General features: G+C 49.2%; 1 protein-coding gene across 3 annotated transcripts; it reads left to right on the top strand.

The window, feature by feature from the left end:
• The first annotated feature begins 424 nt into the window (after window positions 1–424).
• Window positions 425–15,882, top strand: RBM5 (RNA binding motif protein 5). Of its 3 annotated transcripts, XM_087743539.1 has the most exons (24): window positions 425–584; window positions 722–1,184; window positions 1,482–1,637; window positions 3,657–3,726; window positions 4,203–4,276; window positions 6,625–6,708; window positions 7,425–7,485; window positions 7,636–7,701; window positions 7,852–8,012; window positions 8,974–9,071; window positions 9,531–9,618; window positions 9,832–9,909; window positions 9,998–10,070; window positions 10,603–10,688; window positions 11,028–11,106; window positions 11,381–11,472; window positions 12,033–12,197; window positions 12,671–12,817; window positions 12,898–12,969; window positions 13,418–13,597; window positions 13,808–13,882; window positions 14,360–14,457; window positions 14,536–14,665; window positions 15,221–15,882. In XM_087743539.1, the coding sequence occupies exons 1-24, from the start codon at window positions 568–570 to the stop codon at window positions 15,344–15,346; spliced, it is 2,739 nt and encodes a 912-aa protein (XP_087599665.1). In that variant the 5' UTR covers window positions 425–567; the 3' UTR covers window positions 15,347–15,882. The 3 variants fall into 3 exon arrangements, 2 of the variants coding, with proteins under 2 accessions (XP_087599665.1, XP_087599666.1); XR_015701291.1 differs by lacking the exon at window positions 15,221–15,882 and having other exon boundaries at window positions 13,808–13,974; window positions 14,536–14,554; XM_087743540.1 differs by lacking the exons at window positions 3,657–3,726; window positions 4,203–4,276.
• The last annotated feature ends 997 nt before the right edge of the window (window positions 15,883–16,879 follow it).

Below are 16,879 nucleotides of genomic sequence, written 5' to 3'. Positions count from 1 at the left end.
ACATAAAGATGGAGACTTTTTATCAGGGCCTGTAGTGCCAGGGCAAGGGGCAACGGTTTTAAACAGAAAGAGGGCACGTATAGATCGGGCATAAGGAAGAAGTGTTTTGCGATGAGGGTGGTGAGACACTGGACTAGGTTGCCCAGAGAAGCTGCGGGTGCCCCATCCCTGGAGGTGCTCAAGGTCAGGTTGGTCGGGCCATTGAGCAACCTCATCTAGTGCAAGGTGTCCCTGCCCACGACGAGGGGTGGGACTGGGTGATCTTTGAAGGTCCCTGCCATCCTGTGATCCCACGATCCACAGGCAGGCACGGGGAAGGGGGGGAAACCCCGCCCGCCCCCGCCCCGCACTACAACTCCCGGCGTGCCCCGCGGCGGGCGGCCACCGCTGCGCCTGCGCACCGCTTGGAAGCTTCCAGGCGGCGGGCGCGGTGCCTGCTGGGTAGAAGACGGGCAGTCACTTCGGCGCCATTTTGTGGCGAGGGAGCGAGGGGTTGTGCGCGTGTGTTCGGCGCCCTGTGGTGGCGGTTAGCGCTGCACCGTGTGCTTGCGGATCGTGGACAGCGTCATGGGCTCGGACAAGCGGTGAGCGCGGGTGGGAGGGCGAGGAGAGAGGGGAGGGATGGAGAGAGGGGAGGGGGCGGGCGGCCCCGCGGGGTGGGCGATGGCGGGGGTCGCTGCGGGCTCTTCTCGTCCTGAGCTCGGCCCGGTGTGCTCCGCAGCGTGAGCAGGACGGAGCGGAGCGGCCGCTACGGCTCCATCGTGGAGAGGGAGGACCGCGACGAGCGGGAGTCCCGGAGCCGGCGCAGGGACTCCGACTACAAGAGGTCCAGCGAGGAGCGCCGCGGTGACCGCTATGATGACTACCGCGACTACGACAGCCGGGACTACGACAGCCGAGACTATGATAGTCGCGATAGCCGAGACTGCCGGGACTACGACAGCCGGGACTACGACAGTCGCGACAGCCGGGACTGCCGGGACTACGACAGTCGCGACAGCCGGGACTGCCGGGACTACGACAGCCGCGATTGTCGTGACTACGACAGCCGAGACAGCCGGGACTACGATTGCCGAGACTACGACAGCCGGGATTGCCGAGACTATGATAGTCGCGACAGCCGAGACTATGATAGCCGAGACTATGACAGAGACTACGATAGTCGCGACTACGATAGCCCTGAGGTGAACGGGGTGGGCGAGGCGGGCCGGAGCGGTGGGCGCCCAGGCGGGGAGGGAGGGGGCCGGGGCGGGCTTGGGTGGCCTCGCCCCAGCCCGGGGTCCCGGTAGGAGCCCGGTCCCCGGGGCCGGGTTGGCACCGCGGGGGCTTGGGCTCGGCGCTGTGCCTGAGGCCGTCAGCAGCAAACCCCAGGACGGTGCTGGCGTGGGGAGTCGGTGGGTTGGTTTTGCTTTGTGCTCATGGCGTTGTGGGGGCATGCTGCTCGAAATCGCGGTGGTTAATGCTGGGCGCTGCCTTCTCAGAGGGAGCGGGAGCGCAGGAACAGTGACAAATCAGAAGATGGATACCATTCCGATGGCGACTATGGAGAGCACGACTACAGGAACGACATTAACGATGAGAAAGAAAGCAAAACTATCATGTTACGAGGCCTTCCCATCACGGTTACAGAGAACGATGTAAGTAGCCAGGAAGGGGCTTTGCTTTCCTTCCACCCTGGGAAACCGGCGGCTTTGTGTCAGCAGGTCTGTGTGGCAGTCGCTGCTGCCATTTTGTTGAAAGCTGCATCATGGTGGCCCGCTCTCCGGCGTGTTGGTAGCGCTGCCATTTTGAATCGTAAAAGGATTTAAACTGTCACTGTTAAGTAACAGAGGTCAGTTGAATGTTAAGCAGTTTCTTTCAGACGGAACCATTTCTGAATAGTCTTTTTTCATGCACGTTTGGATGCTTTCCCTAAGAGTGGATTTTAAACTACCTGCTCTTTTTCTGCTTTTCCCTATAGGAGGGAAGACACGAATTTTTTTTTTTTTCTTCTCTCCTCCTGCCCCCACCCCCGGGAGAGTGAGGGGAGGGGGAAAGAGACAGAGAGAGGGTACTTGAATTTTTCCAGATCTTTAGGCAGAGGCCAGAAGCCCTGACTGGTGGGGTTACACACACACGGAGCTCCCCAGCTCAGTACGGCCCTGCACAAAGCTGCTTTGTGTGGGTACAGCTGTGGAAGTCATAAAATGGCTGCTGCGGAGCTGACGGAGCAAGTACAGATGAGCTTGGTACATGGTTATTTAACTTTTGATAGAAAGATGTTGAAGGTGATCAGCTTTGAGCTTGCCTTTTTTTTTTAACTATTTTTAAAGGGTTTTTTTCTTCCTTGCTACATTATTTTGATTACCAAGATACAAGTCTACTGCTGTTATTTGAGAGGCGGGGGGGGAACCCTGTAAAAGCAGAGCTATTCCAGTTTGTTTTCAGGCAGACTCCACCTCTGCCTCCGAGATCTTTGTGCACTGATTGCTAACATGGAGAATCCTTTTGCACCATTTCTGCAATGGAATTTGGGGGTTTTTGCCTTTTTTTTTTTGGTGATTATTCACTATTCTCCTAATCATCGTGTGCTGGTCTAATATTTTTTGTAAGTGCTTGATAAAGTGTAGGCTTCTGCATCTGAATGAGACAACCCAGTTAAACATTACACGGAACATTTCAGAACAGTTTTTGTTTCTCGGGTATTAATGTTGTGGCTCTACAGTTGTGCAAATAACTAGCATAATTTATGGGAGAGTTTAATTCTGGATTCATCTTTAGAGCATAGATGATGCATCTTGGAACTACTAGTTGTTTTCTTAAGTTAATGTTACTTAGACACTTCTGATTGTGTACATATTTTTCAGCTTTTTACACTTTTTTCATGGAAAAATAGCTACTTGCACTGAAGAGGTCAGTTCCAGTCAGCATGTAAACGGGCAGCTTTAGATCAGATTTAAGTCTGATGAGCAGCCCTGTTGTATCTAATGTAGTTTGAGTTCTGTAAGAGCTGCTGAAAAACCTCCTTCTGTCTTCTGGTCTGACATTAAAAAATTTGTCAACCTGTTTTTTTTCCTGTGTGCCTCTCCACAGTAGTTTATGTAGCCTGTGCTACAACCTAAGCAGCTTTGTTATGGCTGAAGAACTGGCATTTCTTTAGCCTGTTCTTCGATACATCCTTCACAAATCTGCTCTATCCCCTGAAAAAGAGAAGGGGAACTGTTAGAGGATGGAGAACTGCAGCGTGAGGCTTAAGAATACCTACATCACAGATCCTCGCAGTATAGTGTTCTTGTTTTCCTTTGCTAGGAGTGAGGAGTATTTAGGTATGCAGGGAGAGGGATGCTAGCAGCGTTCTTTATAAAAACTGTGGAGCAAGCACAGTATTCGCCAAATCTTGCGCAAATAACCTTGGAATACAAGATCATAGTGATTCTGGAGGATTCTGTGGTCTAAGTGAAGACGACAGTGGTTTTCGTGTAGCAAAGGACTGTGTGGGTTCTCTGGTGCTCGTCAGTCTCCTGTTAGGTTCTCCCTAAAGGTTTTCTTTGAGATAGCTGAGAATTTTATGTTTCTGTGTACCTCTTGCGTGTACTGTAAGGTAGGTTGCTTCTGTGACTGTCCTAGCTGTCTGCCAGGATGTGAAAATTTAACTGTCTGATTAAAATCTCATGCAGATTCGGGAGCTTATTGAGTCCTTTGAAGGTCCTCAGCCTGCAGACGTGAGGCTGATGAAGAGAAAGACAGGTGAGAGCTCTTAATCCAGTTTTTGACATCACCTTCCTCTTCCCCAGCCCAAAAGAGTATCCAGAATTGTCCCCAAACTGCAAGCACATGCAATAAAAAAAAAATAAAAAGGTTTGCCATGGCTAAGGAATGTGGCTTTTTGGAAGACTTTTAGATAGCTGGTCAACATGTTAAAAGAAGTCTGCAGGGGGTTTTGTTAACAGGTATTGGTAAGTAATACTAGTATAAACCCATTTAATAGTATGTAGTCTGTTGCATGGTTACCTTTAAACATGGATTCAAATCGAGTGAAATGTAGCCAGTTAAGGGAGCTTGGTTCCTTGCCATGGCAAAATAACGAGCAGATCCCAGCAGTTGACGTCGCATTTGTAAAGCTGCTTTGTCATGAAGTAATGAAGCAGTTGGAGAGAGATTCACCTGTTTTAAAGGAACTGACTAACACAAGTATCCCGTCTATATCTGAATGCTGTCTCTAGGTGTAAGCCGTGGTTTCGCCTTCGTGGAGTTTTATCACTTTCAAGATGCTACCAGCTGGATGGAAGCCAATCAGGTTGCTTCACTCACCAAGTCTAGATATTCCTGAAAATGGAACAAGTCTGTACAGTTTAAAAAAAAAAAAAAGGAAAAAATAAAGGTGGAAGGAGTGGTTTGTTCCATAACAGTGATTTAAAAGAATAAAAGCTTTGTATATATTAAAATTTGTAGCAGTAGGACAAAATATCAGGTAACATTAGGAGAGAAAATTGGCTATTTTGAGCACTCCCTGGTAAAATGTGCCATTGTTTTAAACTACTTGGTTTTGATTTAATTGGGCCGTGAAGGTTTAGCAGGTAGTCTTTAAAAAATCCTAACTTACTTCAGCTTACTTCTACCTGATGTTTCCTTCTCTGTTACCAGAGAAAGCACCAGATCTCTGCATTACATTGGTATTGACCCTGAAAGAGAAGTACCAGTTCATGGCAGTATTGCATTCCCCCAGTTAAAGGGGGAGAACTGGCTCTTCTAGCGGAAAAGCGTGTTTGTTCCAACTAAATTTGGTAGAGAGTGAGTTCTCACATAGGTTATGCTGTGTATTTTTGCTTTTTTGGCATATGACTTGATAAGGAGCCAAAATGCAATGAGTCCTCTAGTTTCTTTCCCAATGAGATTTTCCTCTTGCACTGCAGTTTCACCGGCTTTTGCTCCTTTTTGAACATTCATAATCTGTTTTAACAACAGAACTTAAAAATACTCTCAAAGTGAGCAAAGTGTGTCAAGCTTTTTTTTTTTTTTTTAACAACTATTTGATGGGATGGTCTCTGGGCAGCATGAGGAACGGTGTTCTGCTCTGTTGGTGTTACGCATAAAGAAATGGCACTGTAACGGGATTCATAGGCACGCAGTTCCAGCAGATGGAAGTTGTCACGTGCCTTATGCTGGAATAGGGTTTCTTTCACGTGTCCTGTACCATGGGTGATTTCCCCAGCCAGAGAGCAGCTTTCAAATTCTGTTTTCCTGACATGCTGCTCAGTGGGGTTGGCGGATGCAGCAGAAAGATTTATATCAAGAAATTGATGCTGAGCATATTTTCAGAAACGAGATAATTTTAATATATACAAAGCTGTACTGATGCATAATTTATTGAAACATATTCAAATTCACTCCAGTAACCAGCCACCCTAGTAGTAGGGAAAACGTAGAATCTCCCCAGCAGCCCGGTTGCTGACTGTTAGATGAAAGAATGATGTATTGCAACTATGCCAGCAGCTTTGTTTCTATGTGTGCATATCCAGTGAGTGCTGGGCCCTCCAACCCTCCCTCCTGCCGGTAGGAGAAATGGCTTTGCCCTATTTAGTTGTGCAGAATGTGAGAGCCTTATTCATGCTACATGCTAGATCTATGTCAGACCCTGTGATCAGAAAAGCCACCGGTCCTGGCACTTCTGTGGTACCTCTGCAGTAAGCCAACCTGCTATAAAAATAGTTCTATTAAAATGTCTGGGGTTTGGCCACTAATCCATGCTTCCTCAGATGTACTTCCACCTGTTTGACTAAAATATGTTGATGGCCATGTTTTGAAAGGGCATTCTGCATACCCACGCTTGGCAAAGTGTGAGGCTGAGAATCAAGGCTTCTTAAATAGATGTAAATTCCTAACTCCTCTAAAGTCAGAGCGAGAGGACATGCCGAAAGCATTATGAACTTTTCCTACCCCTGGAGAAGCTTCATTTGCAGTTTAGTTACTCGTTTTAGAGAGCTCCTGCCTGAGTGAAGAACACAAACCTCTCGTGCAGGCTTCCAATTGAACTGATGCATTAGTCAAAGGAAACCACTCTGAGTTACATTTCAGTTGATGGCACTTGTAATCCAGCCTCCAAGAAGTCTTAAGCAGGGTCCCTTTGGGAGGAATTACTGTATTTTCAAAGGGATACTTCTGAAGAAAGTGCTTGGAAAAGTAATGTGGTTGTTAAAAGGTCTGGGGTGTTTGGAGTAGGGGAAGAAGTGAAGCAGTCACCTAAGGACATGTTTAAAAAAGTCGCTCAGTGCTATACCAGAAGTGAATAGAAATGTGGGGGCAAAGAGACTCCTAAAAATGTGTTAATCCTGAACGCAGCAGGTTAGGACTTTGTCTCCTTCGAGACACTTCCTGGTTCCATGTCAGCGTTTAGTGTTTGGCAGCTTTTTCAACACTCCCTGATTCCGTTTATCTTTGCTCCACATCCCATTCTCTTACTGCCCTCGTCCTCCTCTCTGCAGGATTGGATGGGCAGGGTGTAGGTGGCGGTGGTTGTCCTCCACATCCTCCCCATATGTTGTCCATTTAATTCAGGAGCACTGATTCCTCCGAAGGGTGCTCTGCCATGGGAAAATGAACATGTGTGCCTCGATACAGGAATAATTGAAACCAATTTTTTTGCAGAAAAAGCTGGTGATTCAGGGGAAGCAGATTGCGATGCACTACAGCAACCCCAGGCCTAAATTTGAGGACTGGCTTTGCAACAAGGTACAGTGCCTGTTTTTATCGGAGAGAGTTTGTCTTGGCTTCGGTGCTCTTCACCAGCTCGCCGGTTTGAACAAAGCGATACGTGATTCAGACCCGCTTGTACTGCTGGTCCGTATGACATTGTAGGAATACTAAGATACAGGAAGAAAAAGATTTTGTAGCTCTGGTGGCAAAGTAGACAGAGTGATAGAGGTGTTGCCCCAGAAGATACAGAGGTTGGGCAGTGAGCTGTACTAGAACACAGAGTCGTTAGGTGATGACTAATCTAGCGTTGAATTGCTGCTGGTCTGCTACATACTGCTGTGCGCTCCTTGTGTGACCCCCCCGAAGTGGAGGTGATTTAGTAAGATGAAGACCAGGCTGTTCTGTCAGGCTTTAACTACACTTTCTCCCATAAAGATAACTTGTTTTCTAGCCTGTGTTTCATTTTGACATTGTGCTTTTTAAAGTAGTTACTATGCCTGGGGTTGTGAATTGAAGACCACACAGTTAAAATAACTAAATAATTCAGGAGGACTAGGAAAAAAGTAGCTGGGATGTTCTGAAAAGCAGCTGTGATACGGACAAGGGTGGCGTTTGCTGTTCTCAATTATTCTGGTGTGTTTAGCTTTGTTGTGGTACTTTGTATGAATGTCTTGTTTTCACCATTGTACAGCAAATGCTAGAATGGTTACAAATCACCTGAGTTCTTACTAGGCCTCTCTTGTTCCTCATAGTGCTGCCTTTACAACTTCAGAAGGAGACTAAAATGCTTCCGCTGTGGAGCGGACAAATTCGGTACGTTACATTGATCTCTTTGGCTGTGTTTGATTTTGTGGGAGACTGTACAGGAAACAAAGTTCACTGTGGGTCCTAGGGTGGCTTGTGAAATAGAGTTTAAGTGAGCGAGCCACATTGTGACTAAAGTATTTTCCTCTTCCCATGAAGATTCAGAACAGGAGGTGCCGCCTGGAGCAGCAGAAGCCGTTCAGTCTGTGGATTATTACTGTGATAGTAAGTTATCTTTGACTTATTGTGTAACATGAAATGTAAAGCACAGGTACTAAAATCCTTCCTGTACCTCAGACTGCCCACTGAAGAACTTGAAGTACTCTGGAAAGCTGTTACATGCACAGCTAATGTCATACTTTCTTTTCTCCTCAGCCATCATTCTCCGAAACATTGCTCCTCACACAGTAGTGGAATCCATCATGACTGCCTTGTCTCCGTATGCGTCTCTGGCAGTCAATAATATTCGTCTTATCAAAGACAAGCAGACTCAGCAAAATAGAGGCTTTGCGTTTGTGCAGCTGTCTTCTGCCATGGTGAGGGCCTTACTGATGTGTTGGAGAGAAACAGCTTGTTAATGTGCTTCTGTAGCTGAAGCATTTAGAGCCTTTGAGGTGTCTGAAGGACTGCCTCAGTTCACCAAGGGTTAATTGACAGTGTGTCACAGCCTTTCATCATTAGCTGCAGTTTGGACAGAAGGTGTTAGGATGATGTGAGCACATTGGAAAGCTATTTTCATAGCAGAGTGCTGTTCTGGATTGAAGGCTAGCTTCACACTTGGATCGCAAAAATAATGGTCTGGGATCGTATTTGGATTGCAAAAATTAAGGGCTGGGGCATAGAATGTGGGAGAAGGTGCGTAGAATTGGGCTTCTTTCACCTTGAGAAGGGGGAGGAGGGGGAAATCTTGCTGCTCTCTGCAGCATCCAGTGGGAGGGTGTAGGGACAGCGGAGACCTATTCTTCTCGAGGGTACGCAGGGGTAGGAATGTAGGCAACAGCCATAAACTGAAACATGGGAAATTGCAGTGAGGTACAAGGAAAACCTCTTAACTGCGAGGGAGGTCAAATACTGGCAAAGGGTCCCTGAAGGGCGGTAGAATCTCTGTTCCTGCGTATACCGAACTCAGTCAGCAACGTGATCTGTTTGGACCTGCTTTAGGCAGAGCGGAACAGTTCATATTGGATGAAAACGGTTGCCTGACCTCAGTCTCTGTTGGCCTCCCTTTTGGAGTAATTTGGGGCAAACATCTGCTTTATAAAGCTAAGATTTTAGAACGTTTAATATTCAGTGACCCAGGGAAACCCCACGCTATTTGCGCGTGGGCTGTGATCGGTCCCATTGTGCTCTTCGAAGTGTGTATAGTGTGAAGAGATGGAGGTGTTCTTACAGCTTTAGCTGCTTTCAGTGGCATGTATGTGAAAAGTGGAGCTCTGGGAACTTCTGAATCCTCCTCAGTAACCTGCCTTTCATAATAATGAGTATTTCTCGTTGTAGGATGCTTCTCAACTGCTGCAGATTTTACAAAGTCTTCAGCCACCATTAAAAATTGATGGCAAAACAATTGGTGTTGATTTTGCAAAGAGTGCCAGAAAGTGAGTTCTGATAGCAGTTGATTATTCCCCCCCCCCCCCCCCGTTTATATTAAAGATTTGTAGTTGTCACCTGGGATTTTATTAAGCTTACTGTCACTCCAAAGTTGTGCTTCCCTTAAGTGTCTTGTGTTGCATGCATCCTGCTCTTCATTGTGTGTGAGGAGAGTGAAAGCAGTGTTCCCACCACCCCTGTTTCCAGTCCTCTGAAGATAACATCCTAACTGCTTGTGTACACTGCACGCTTGTTTCCTTGGAGACACTATTAGTGACTTGTTCTTAACTGTAAAATGAATCTAAAGTTACTTTACTTGCACGTAGTGCTTCGGCTCATTCATTACAATCGGAATGTTTATAACTGCTAAGAAATCCATGCATAAGGGCAGACTCTACCTCCTTGCGTGGGGAGACGCATCAGAAAAAAGCGGTATTTACTCAGGTGTGTGATTTTTGTGGTTACAGAGACTTGCTTCTCCCAGACGGTAACAGAGTCAGCGCCTTCTCTGTGGCAAGTACAGCCATTGCTGCAGCTCAGTGGTCGTCCACTCAGGTATGATTTGGAGGCTGTTGCTCATAGTCTTGCTTTCCTGAAAATGAAAATGTAGAGCATATAATTTCACTGCTGGCTGCTGCTTGGTTGAACTGACCAAAGCTGCTATGACAGATCTGCTCTTGACAGTTAGGCTGGAGCCTAAGCAGCGTTGAAATTCTTAAATGCCGTAACTTACCTGTCCCTGACAAAAATCACCTGCTCGAATTTCAGCCACAGACTGGAGAAGGCAGCACCCTTGACTACAGCTACCTCCAGTCAGGACAGGATGGCTACACGCAGTATGCTCAGGTTAGTAGTGGCAGTTGTGCTCTAACTGGTAGGTGGTTGTAACCTGGACATCCGCTCATCTTGCGTTGTCACTCGTTTCTCTTTGCAGTACTCCCAGGATTATCAGCAGTACTACCAAAATCAAGGAGGAGTGTTGGACACAGACACAGCTACCATATCAGGTAGTACTTCCGACACGTGGGAGATGCTGTTGTTTGTAATGATGGTTTTGCAATAGTGGTACTCTACCTTAGCCTTTTTGTTGGTTTGCTGGGTAAAGGGAGACTTGGCTCATTTTGCTCTCAGGATGTCTGAATGAGTACGTGTTACTAGAGAACCATAACAAATTCCTTCAAGTGGGAGCTCTAGTCTGCGAGATGAGAGCGCAGCCTCTGTTTCAGACTATTGACAAAAGCCTTGAACCCATGAGAACTGTGTAAGCAGCTCTAGACAAATCTTTAGCGCTAGCAGCTGTCAGAGGCCAGGAATCACTGACTTTGGGAGCAGAATATTTCCTCCTGAAAAGGAAACTGTTCCTTGTCTGGGTAGAAAATACCCACTGCGTATCTGTCTCCTTTTTAAACGTTTATTGCCTTGTTTGGCTGCTGGAGCTGGAATTAGGAGCTGAAACTGTAAACAAAGTAATTTTAGCCCTAGGATGCAGTACTGTTTTACAAATTAGTTGGCTTATCCATTATTGCTCTGTGTTGGCAGGCGCTCCGGTCACTACCACCACAGCTGCAGTTGTGTCCCAGAGTCCTCAGTTATATAATCAACAGACAAACTCACCTGACTCTCCGGTAATTACAGCACTAATTACTCCTTGCTTTCAACGCCAGGGTTATGTGGGATATCTGGCTTAGCTGCGGCCTTTGCTCTTTGAAGTGGGTGGTGCAGCAAAGCTGCTGAGTGTAACTACACGGGTTAGTCACAGTGCTTGTGCTCCTAAGTCATCTGCCATTTCTTTGCTGTGATAGTTTTGTTCTTTGTTAAAGGTGAGTGCTAAGTGTATTGGTGAAGAAGAGCTAGCTGTTGTGTGTGTGGTGTGGGCTGCTCATGCCTTGGCTCGCTGTCCTTGTTTTCTTGCGCCTCGGTGACAGATTTTCTGATTGAGGTTCCTGATTTTGGGTTTTTTTCAGACACAATCAGCACCATCTACCACTAGCACTCAGGCACAGACGGCTCCCCCGACTGGTGTAGTCCCTGGAACCAAGTACGGTAAGCAATTGGGAGTTGCTCCTGGGGACAGGTATCTGTCAGCATATAATAAGAGAGAGACTTGGCTTTGGCTGAGCGCTCAATCACCATATCTCATATGTCAGTGGTGAAGCTGTCCCTGGAGAGCGTATTCTGCACGGGTGATTAAGAGCCCTTTACAGGCATGTCTGCTGTCGTGGCTGCTAATAATCTCAGAATTTTACCTGAAACGTAGAAAGATACATGTCTGAATTCGACTGCAACGACCATGTCCCACACTTTAATTTTTTTACAGCCGTCCCTGACACTTCCACCTACCAATATGATGAATCTTCAGGATATTATTATGATCCTATAACAGGGCTCTACTATGATCCTAATTCCCAGGTAAACACAAGTTCATCCCACCTGTCTTAACTGTTAAGGTCCATTAGTTCCCTGTCTCTCATCATATGAGTGAAATTAACTTTCTGAGGTGCACAATATACCAAATGTAGCATTTAACTCTCAGCAGTGTGCCTAGAGCTGGGACTTGACTTCCCTCTGGTATAGCCCTTCATTTTTTTTTCTCTCCTTTTCTTAATTTTCCTCCCGGTTTGGCCCATCTAGGATTAGCACTTGTCACCGGCGCTGTCATTGAGCTGTTTCATTGCGGAGTGCCCAGCAAAGTGCACCCAGCTCTGCGCTCCGGTGGGTCATCTCTTGGGAGAGGCAAAAGGTTCTCCATAGTGCTGTTGGGCAGAACGCCTCTGTTTAGGGACAGAGGCTTCAGCCGCTTCACGCCTTTTGACTCCTTTGTGGCGTCTGCAAAACTTGTTTGGACTCTGCAAAACACCTTCCCATTTGATGCGGTAGTCTGAATCATGCAGCTTGCTTGGTTTCTCCCTCGGACGCTTAGCTTGTGTAAGGCGTTTAACTGTCTGACTCTCTTTTCCTCTCTCCGGCAGTATTACTACAATGCCTTAACCCAGCAGTACCTTTACTGGGATGGCGAAAAGGAGACCTACATGCCTGCTGCAGAAGGTATCGCGTACCAACAGACAGCTACCACAACCACCACCAAAGAAGTGAAGGAGAAGAAAGAGAAGCCTAAGAGTAAAACAGCTCAACAGGTAAAAGATAAAATGGGATGGTAACTGGGCTAAAGTCTTCTGTGGAGTGGGATAACAGTTCTCCTTTTTCGTGACAAAGGAAATCCTAGGTTATTCGGTGGGGTGCATGCCTGCAATTTGCAGGCATTGTAGAGGGCTGAGGAGAGGTGGAGTTGGCAAGGTTTCAGTGCAGAAATAAGCTCTGCATAGGAGGAACACATATGGAATCGTGCCAGGACCAGTGGGAGTATAACTGAGCCGTCACTTAGAGGATTAGATTGATAAGAAGGGTTCATACAGTAAAACAAGCAAGCTGCGGTATCTTTGAACACTGTATACAGGCAAACAGCTGCACTACATCCAGTGTCCTGTGATTTAAAAATAAAAGGTAGTGGGTTGCCTTGTTCTGGAAACAGTATGCAAGGTTGAATCTGTGTCATGGGAGATTGATAGCTGTGAGAGGAGCTGTCTGAGCAAACCACTCTGCATTTCAGATTGCTAAAGACATGGAGCGCTGGGCAAAGAGTTTGAACAAGCAGAAAGAGAACTTCAAGAATAGCTTCCAGCCACTGAGCACCAGGGAGGAGGAGCGGAAAGAGTCGGCGGCTGCAGATGCAGGCTTTGCCCTCTTCGAGAAAAAGGTGAAGTTGCTGGCAGTAGCGCGCAGCGGGGTGTGGTATGGCAGAGAGCTCGGTGCTCACGGCATTCTTGTCTCATCCAGGGAGCTCTGTCTGAGAGACAGCAGATCTTGCCAGAGGTGATGAAAAATGGGGACGATGAAAATCCGCTGAAGGTAAGTATGAGATCCCTGACAGAGGTATTCCCGGAGGTTGCTGGTAAAGCACTTTAGAGGAGATCTAGCGGATACTTGCTTTCCAACCTGGATTTCCATGGCATCATCTGTAAAAGGCTGTGGCGGTTACAGTGGTCCAGTGCAAGTGCAGTAGCCTGGGTGATTGAGATATGCTGAGAAAAGCTGTGATTTCTTCTAGCCTCAAGAGCTCAGTTGAGGTTTTGAGGTTCCTAAAAACTCTGTACTCAAATTACTGTTTGGCTAGTGGGAACTAAGTCTTGCAGCCATTGTAGTGGTTCTCTTGAGTTGCATTTCATCCTTAGGAATGAGAGGGTGATGCCCCTCCTGCGCAGCAAACGCATCTACAGCCTCCGTGTTCTCTTCTGGGCTCTCCTCTGAACTATGGTGACGCTGTCGTGCTCCCCTTAACGCTATCCCTCCTTTCCAGCGTGGCCTCGTGGCTGCCTACAGCGGTGATAGCGATAACGATGAGGACTTACTGGAGAGAATGGAGAATGAGGAAGAGAAGCTGACTGACTGGAAGAAGATGGCCTGTCTGCTGTGTAGAAGGCAGTTCCCAAACAAGGATGCTCTGATTCGGCACCAGCAGCTGTCTGACTTGCACAAGGTAGTTGCGCTATGCTGTCAGGAGGGTACTTGGTTGCCGTAATTCAGTGTGTAAACCAAAGCCATAATGCATGTTGCTGTTGGGAACAACTGTTCCTCTTGAAGCAAAAAGAGTTGCAGGTGGATCATTGCTCTCCCAGAAGTCACGTTCTTATGTAAAAAGAGTTGTCGTGCATTTCATGTTGTTAGTGTGAATCTCTTCTTGTTTCAGCAAAACATGGATATCTATAGGAGATCAAAGCTTTCAGAGCAGGAGCTTGAAGCCTTGGAGCTGCGTGAGAGAGAGGTCAGTGTTGAGATGAGCAGCTAACGGAAAACCTGCACAGATGATATGTTGAGCTCTCCGTATCCTGACACACGTCACTCGGGATAATCTTTGTAAGCCAGCCCCTTCATGGGTCAAGGTTCAGAGCTGTCCTGTTACGTGGAGAGAAGCGTCCCGTATCCCACAGCTGCTGCTTAGCAGGGAAGGGTCCTTCCGCCTCCAGCTCAGGGCTGCCAGGCTGGGACCAGAAGCCTTGGAGTGGCACTCGCAGCTAATCCAGCAGGGGTTGGGGCCGGGCTCTCCTGCCCCAGTGCAGCTTCTGATGTGCTCCAGGGACTCGCGGTTGAGGTTCTCCTCTCTGTGGTCTTAGTTAAGCCACGTTTTAGCAGGCTGCAGCAGACAGCTTTCTATAATAGCAGGCATTTAGCTTACTTCTGTAGCTCAAAGATAAACAAAAGTGGCCTTAAATCAGTACTAAATCTGGTTCTCTGGTTGCAGATGAAATACAGAGACAGAGCAGCTGAGAGGCGGGAGAAGTACGGCATCCCAGAGCCCCCCGAGCCGAAGCGCAAGAAGGTCTATGACGCTGGCACAGTGTATGTATCCGAAAGCTCTGCAGCGATCGCCTCAATACATAACGAGCAATTCAGTTAACTGATCTCCTCTTCCTGCAGTAATTACGAGCAGCCCACCAAAGACGGCCTCGACAACAGTAACATAGGCAACAAGATGCTGCAGGCCATGGGCTGGAGGGAAGGCTCGGGCTTGGGAAGAAAATGTCAGGGCATTACAGCGCCCATCGAGGTGAGTAGAGATGGATGCTTCCTTGATGAGGTTTGGTGCCTTTTTTTTTTTTTTTTTTTATCCAGAAGCATTCGCTGCTGAAGATCTCTTGTGGAAGAAGCTGTGCCCTCCACAGCAAAGCTGCCTCTGTTCACGTTAGCCCCTGCTCCTGTTTGTCCCATCGGATGCTAGAGCTGGGGCAGGCAGGGCTGCGCTCCCTTCCTTCAGAAGACGGCTCTGAGGCGCTGTGGCAGCGGGCCTGTGCTCGAGCCGCATACCCCGGTGCTGCTTAGGGTGGGCTGCCCTCCCGCCGGCGCTGGCTTTCCGGGTTTGTCCGTGCTCTGGGTTACGCTGTGGGGAGCTGTGTTCTGCACAGCTTCATTTCGGCTGCTGTTGGGGTGGGTCAAAGCGGTGCGAAGCCAGCAAGCCGGGGGTTTTGCCTGCAGTCCAGTCCGGTGTCAGCATTTATGGCTACGTGGGATCCCCACGGAGCTCAAGAAGCTGGCTGGTCCGAGTTTGTGGTGTCCTGCTTGGTGGCGTGGCCGAGGGCTGACGCGTGTCTCTCTTCCCTTGCAGGCGCAAGTACGAATGAGAGGAGCTGGCTTGGGAGCCAAGGGCAGCTCCTACGGCGTCTCCACTGCAGACTCGTACAAAGACGCGGTGCGGAAAGCCATGTTCGCTCGCTTCACGGAGATGGAGTAACGCGCTCTGGCCCGCAAAGCGCTCGTTAGCCAGAACTGACTGTTAAACTCTGTAGCCTTGGTGGCCTGGCTGTATTGTGGTTATGGTTTAGAGTTGACCATTTCATTCCCTTGGACTTTTTTCCTTCTCGGCATGTAACGCTTCCACGAGCAGATTGTCCGAACTGCCCCAACCTCATGCTGGAGAGCTCCTGGTTAGGCCAAAGGGGATGCTGATCTTTGTACGGTCCTGTACATAGTGTAATGTATTTTGTGTTTGGAGTGTGGTGTCCAGGTGCCGCTCCTGCCCCCCGGAGCAGGGGCAGGACCTGTTAGCTGTGGTTTCGCACCATCTCTGCTCTCCTTTTGTTGTATTGTCTGTCTGGTTCGTTTTTTTTTTTTTTGTTTTGTTTTTTTTTTGGTTGTTTTTTGTTTTTTTTTTTGGAGAACTTGCTGTACATTTTGTATGATACATCTTTGTATAGACTTTTTGAAGACTTTGATTCTAGTTGCCAGTTTGGCTCATTTCCAAAAGAAATACATCCAAAACCGATCCTATTTCTGTTTCTCGGTGGGTGAATGAAGAATAAGTTGCCAGTGCTACTTGTCCTTTCTGTGGTTCTGCTTCTTCCTTGATGAGCCTTCATCCTGGAGCCTCCTTCCACACGGCACTCCGCCGCCTTCCTTTCGTCCCCGTGCTGTGCTCCCTTTTTCCCAGCGTCTTTCCCGAGCTTCAGCGCGGATACTGCCTGCTGGAGGACCAGACCTCCCGCTGTCCCTTCCTGCCCTAGCTGCGGGAGCAGGAGGCAACCAGCAGAAATGTCTGTGTTACCAGCGGGTCCTGTGGCGGCTGGTGGCCTGACGGGGAGGGTGGCCAGCCCCTGTGGCACCTTGGGTGGGGGTCAGCCTGGCACAGGGCTTCTGTGCCGGACCTGGGCTTCCCCGGGGCCTCCCCGGGCACCCTGCCCCGAGCTGCTGGGGGCTGGGGGCCGGCCACCCGCCTCCCCTCCCGCAGCTTTCCTCCGCGGCGGCCGGGTTACTGTCGTCTTCGTGCCTCTCTGCCTGCGCTTGCGTCGGGTATCGCCCTTGCAGGGCCGAGGCGAGCGGGGAAGGGCTCAGCCCTGGCTGATGCCTTTGGCGGTGGGGCTCGCTCGGCCTCCCCAGGGAAGCCGAGCCGGGAGCAGCCTTTCCCCGCGGAGCCGCCAGCCCAGCCCTGCCCGGGTGGGCATGGGGGCGGCCCGGGATGAGCAGGAGCAGCTCTCCCCCGCCTCCTTGCACAGGGCCCTTCTGCGGGCTGCGGCCGGCCCCTCCTGCCTCCCACCGCGGGGCCTGGCGGCACGGGTCGGGGGAGGCCTGGCTCGGGGTGAGCCGAGGCCGGGACACCCTCCGCCCCAAACCCGCCGGCCTCGCAGGCGGGGGACGGGGACCCTCCCGCGGTCCCCGGGCCGGGGCCGGCTGTGCCGCCCGGGCCGTGCCACCAGATGGCGGGCGCGGCGCGGCCACCGCACGCCCCTCACACGCGTGTTGCCTCCGCGCAAGGCTCCGCGGGGCGGGT

The sequence above is a fragment of the Nipponia nippon genome, unplaced genomic scaffold, assembly GCF_047370975.1.
Source record: "Nipponia nippon isolate SJK-2023a ecotype South Korea unplaced genomic scaffold, ASM4737097v1 scaffold_9, whole genome shotgun sequence".
NCBI classification, from domain to species: Eukaryota; Metazoa; Chordata; class Aves; order Pelecaniformes; family Threskiornithidae; genus Nipponia; species Nipponia nippon.
The sequence above is the reverse complement of the archived record's forward strand: the minus strand, read 5'-3'. Positions and strand labels throughout refer to the sequence as shown.

Excerpts from the sequence above, each read along its gene's own strand:
- RBM5 (XM_087743539.1), top strand. Across the intron at positions 4,277-6,624 it reads GCTGGATGGAAGCCAATCAG|AAAAAGCTGGTGATTCAGGG; the intron begins GTTGCTTCACTC and ends ATTTTTTTGCAG. Across the intron at positions 6,709-7,424 it reads AGGACTGGCTTTGCAACAAG|TGCTGCCTTTACAACTTCAG; the intron begins GTACAGTGCCTG and ends TGTTCCTCATAG.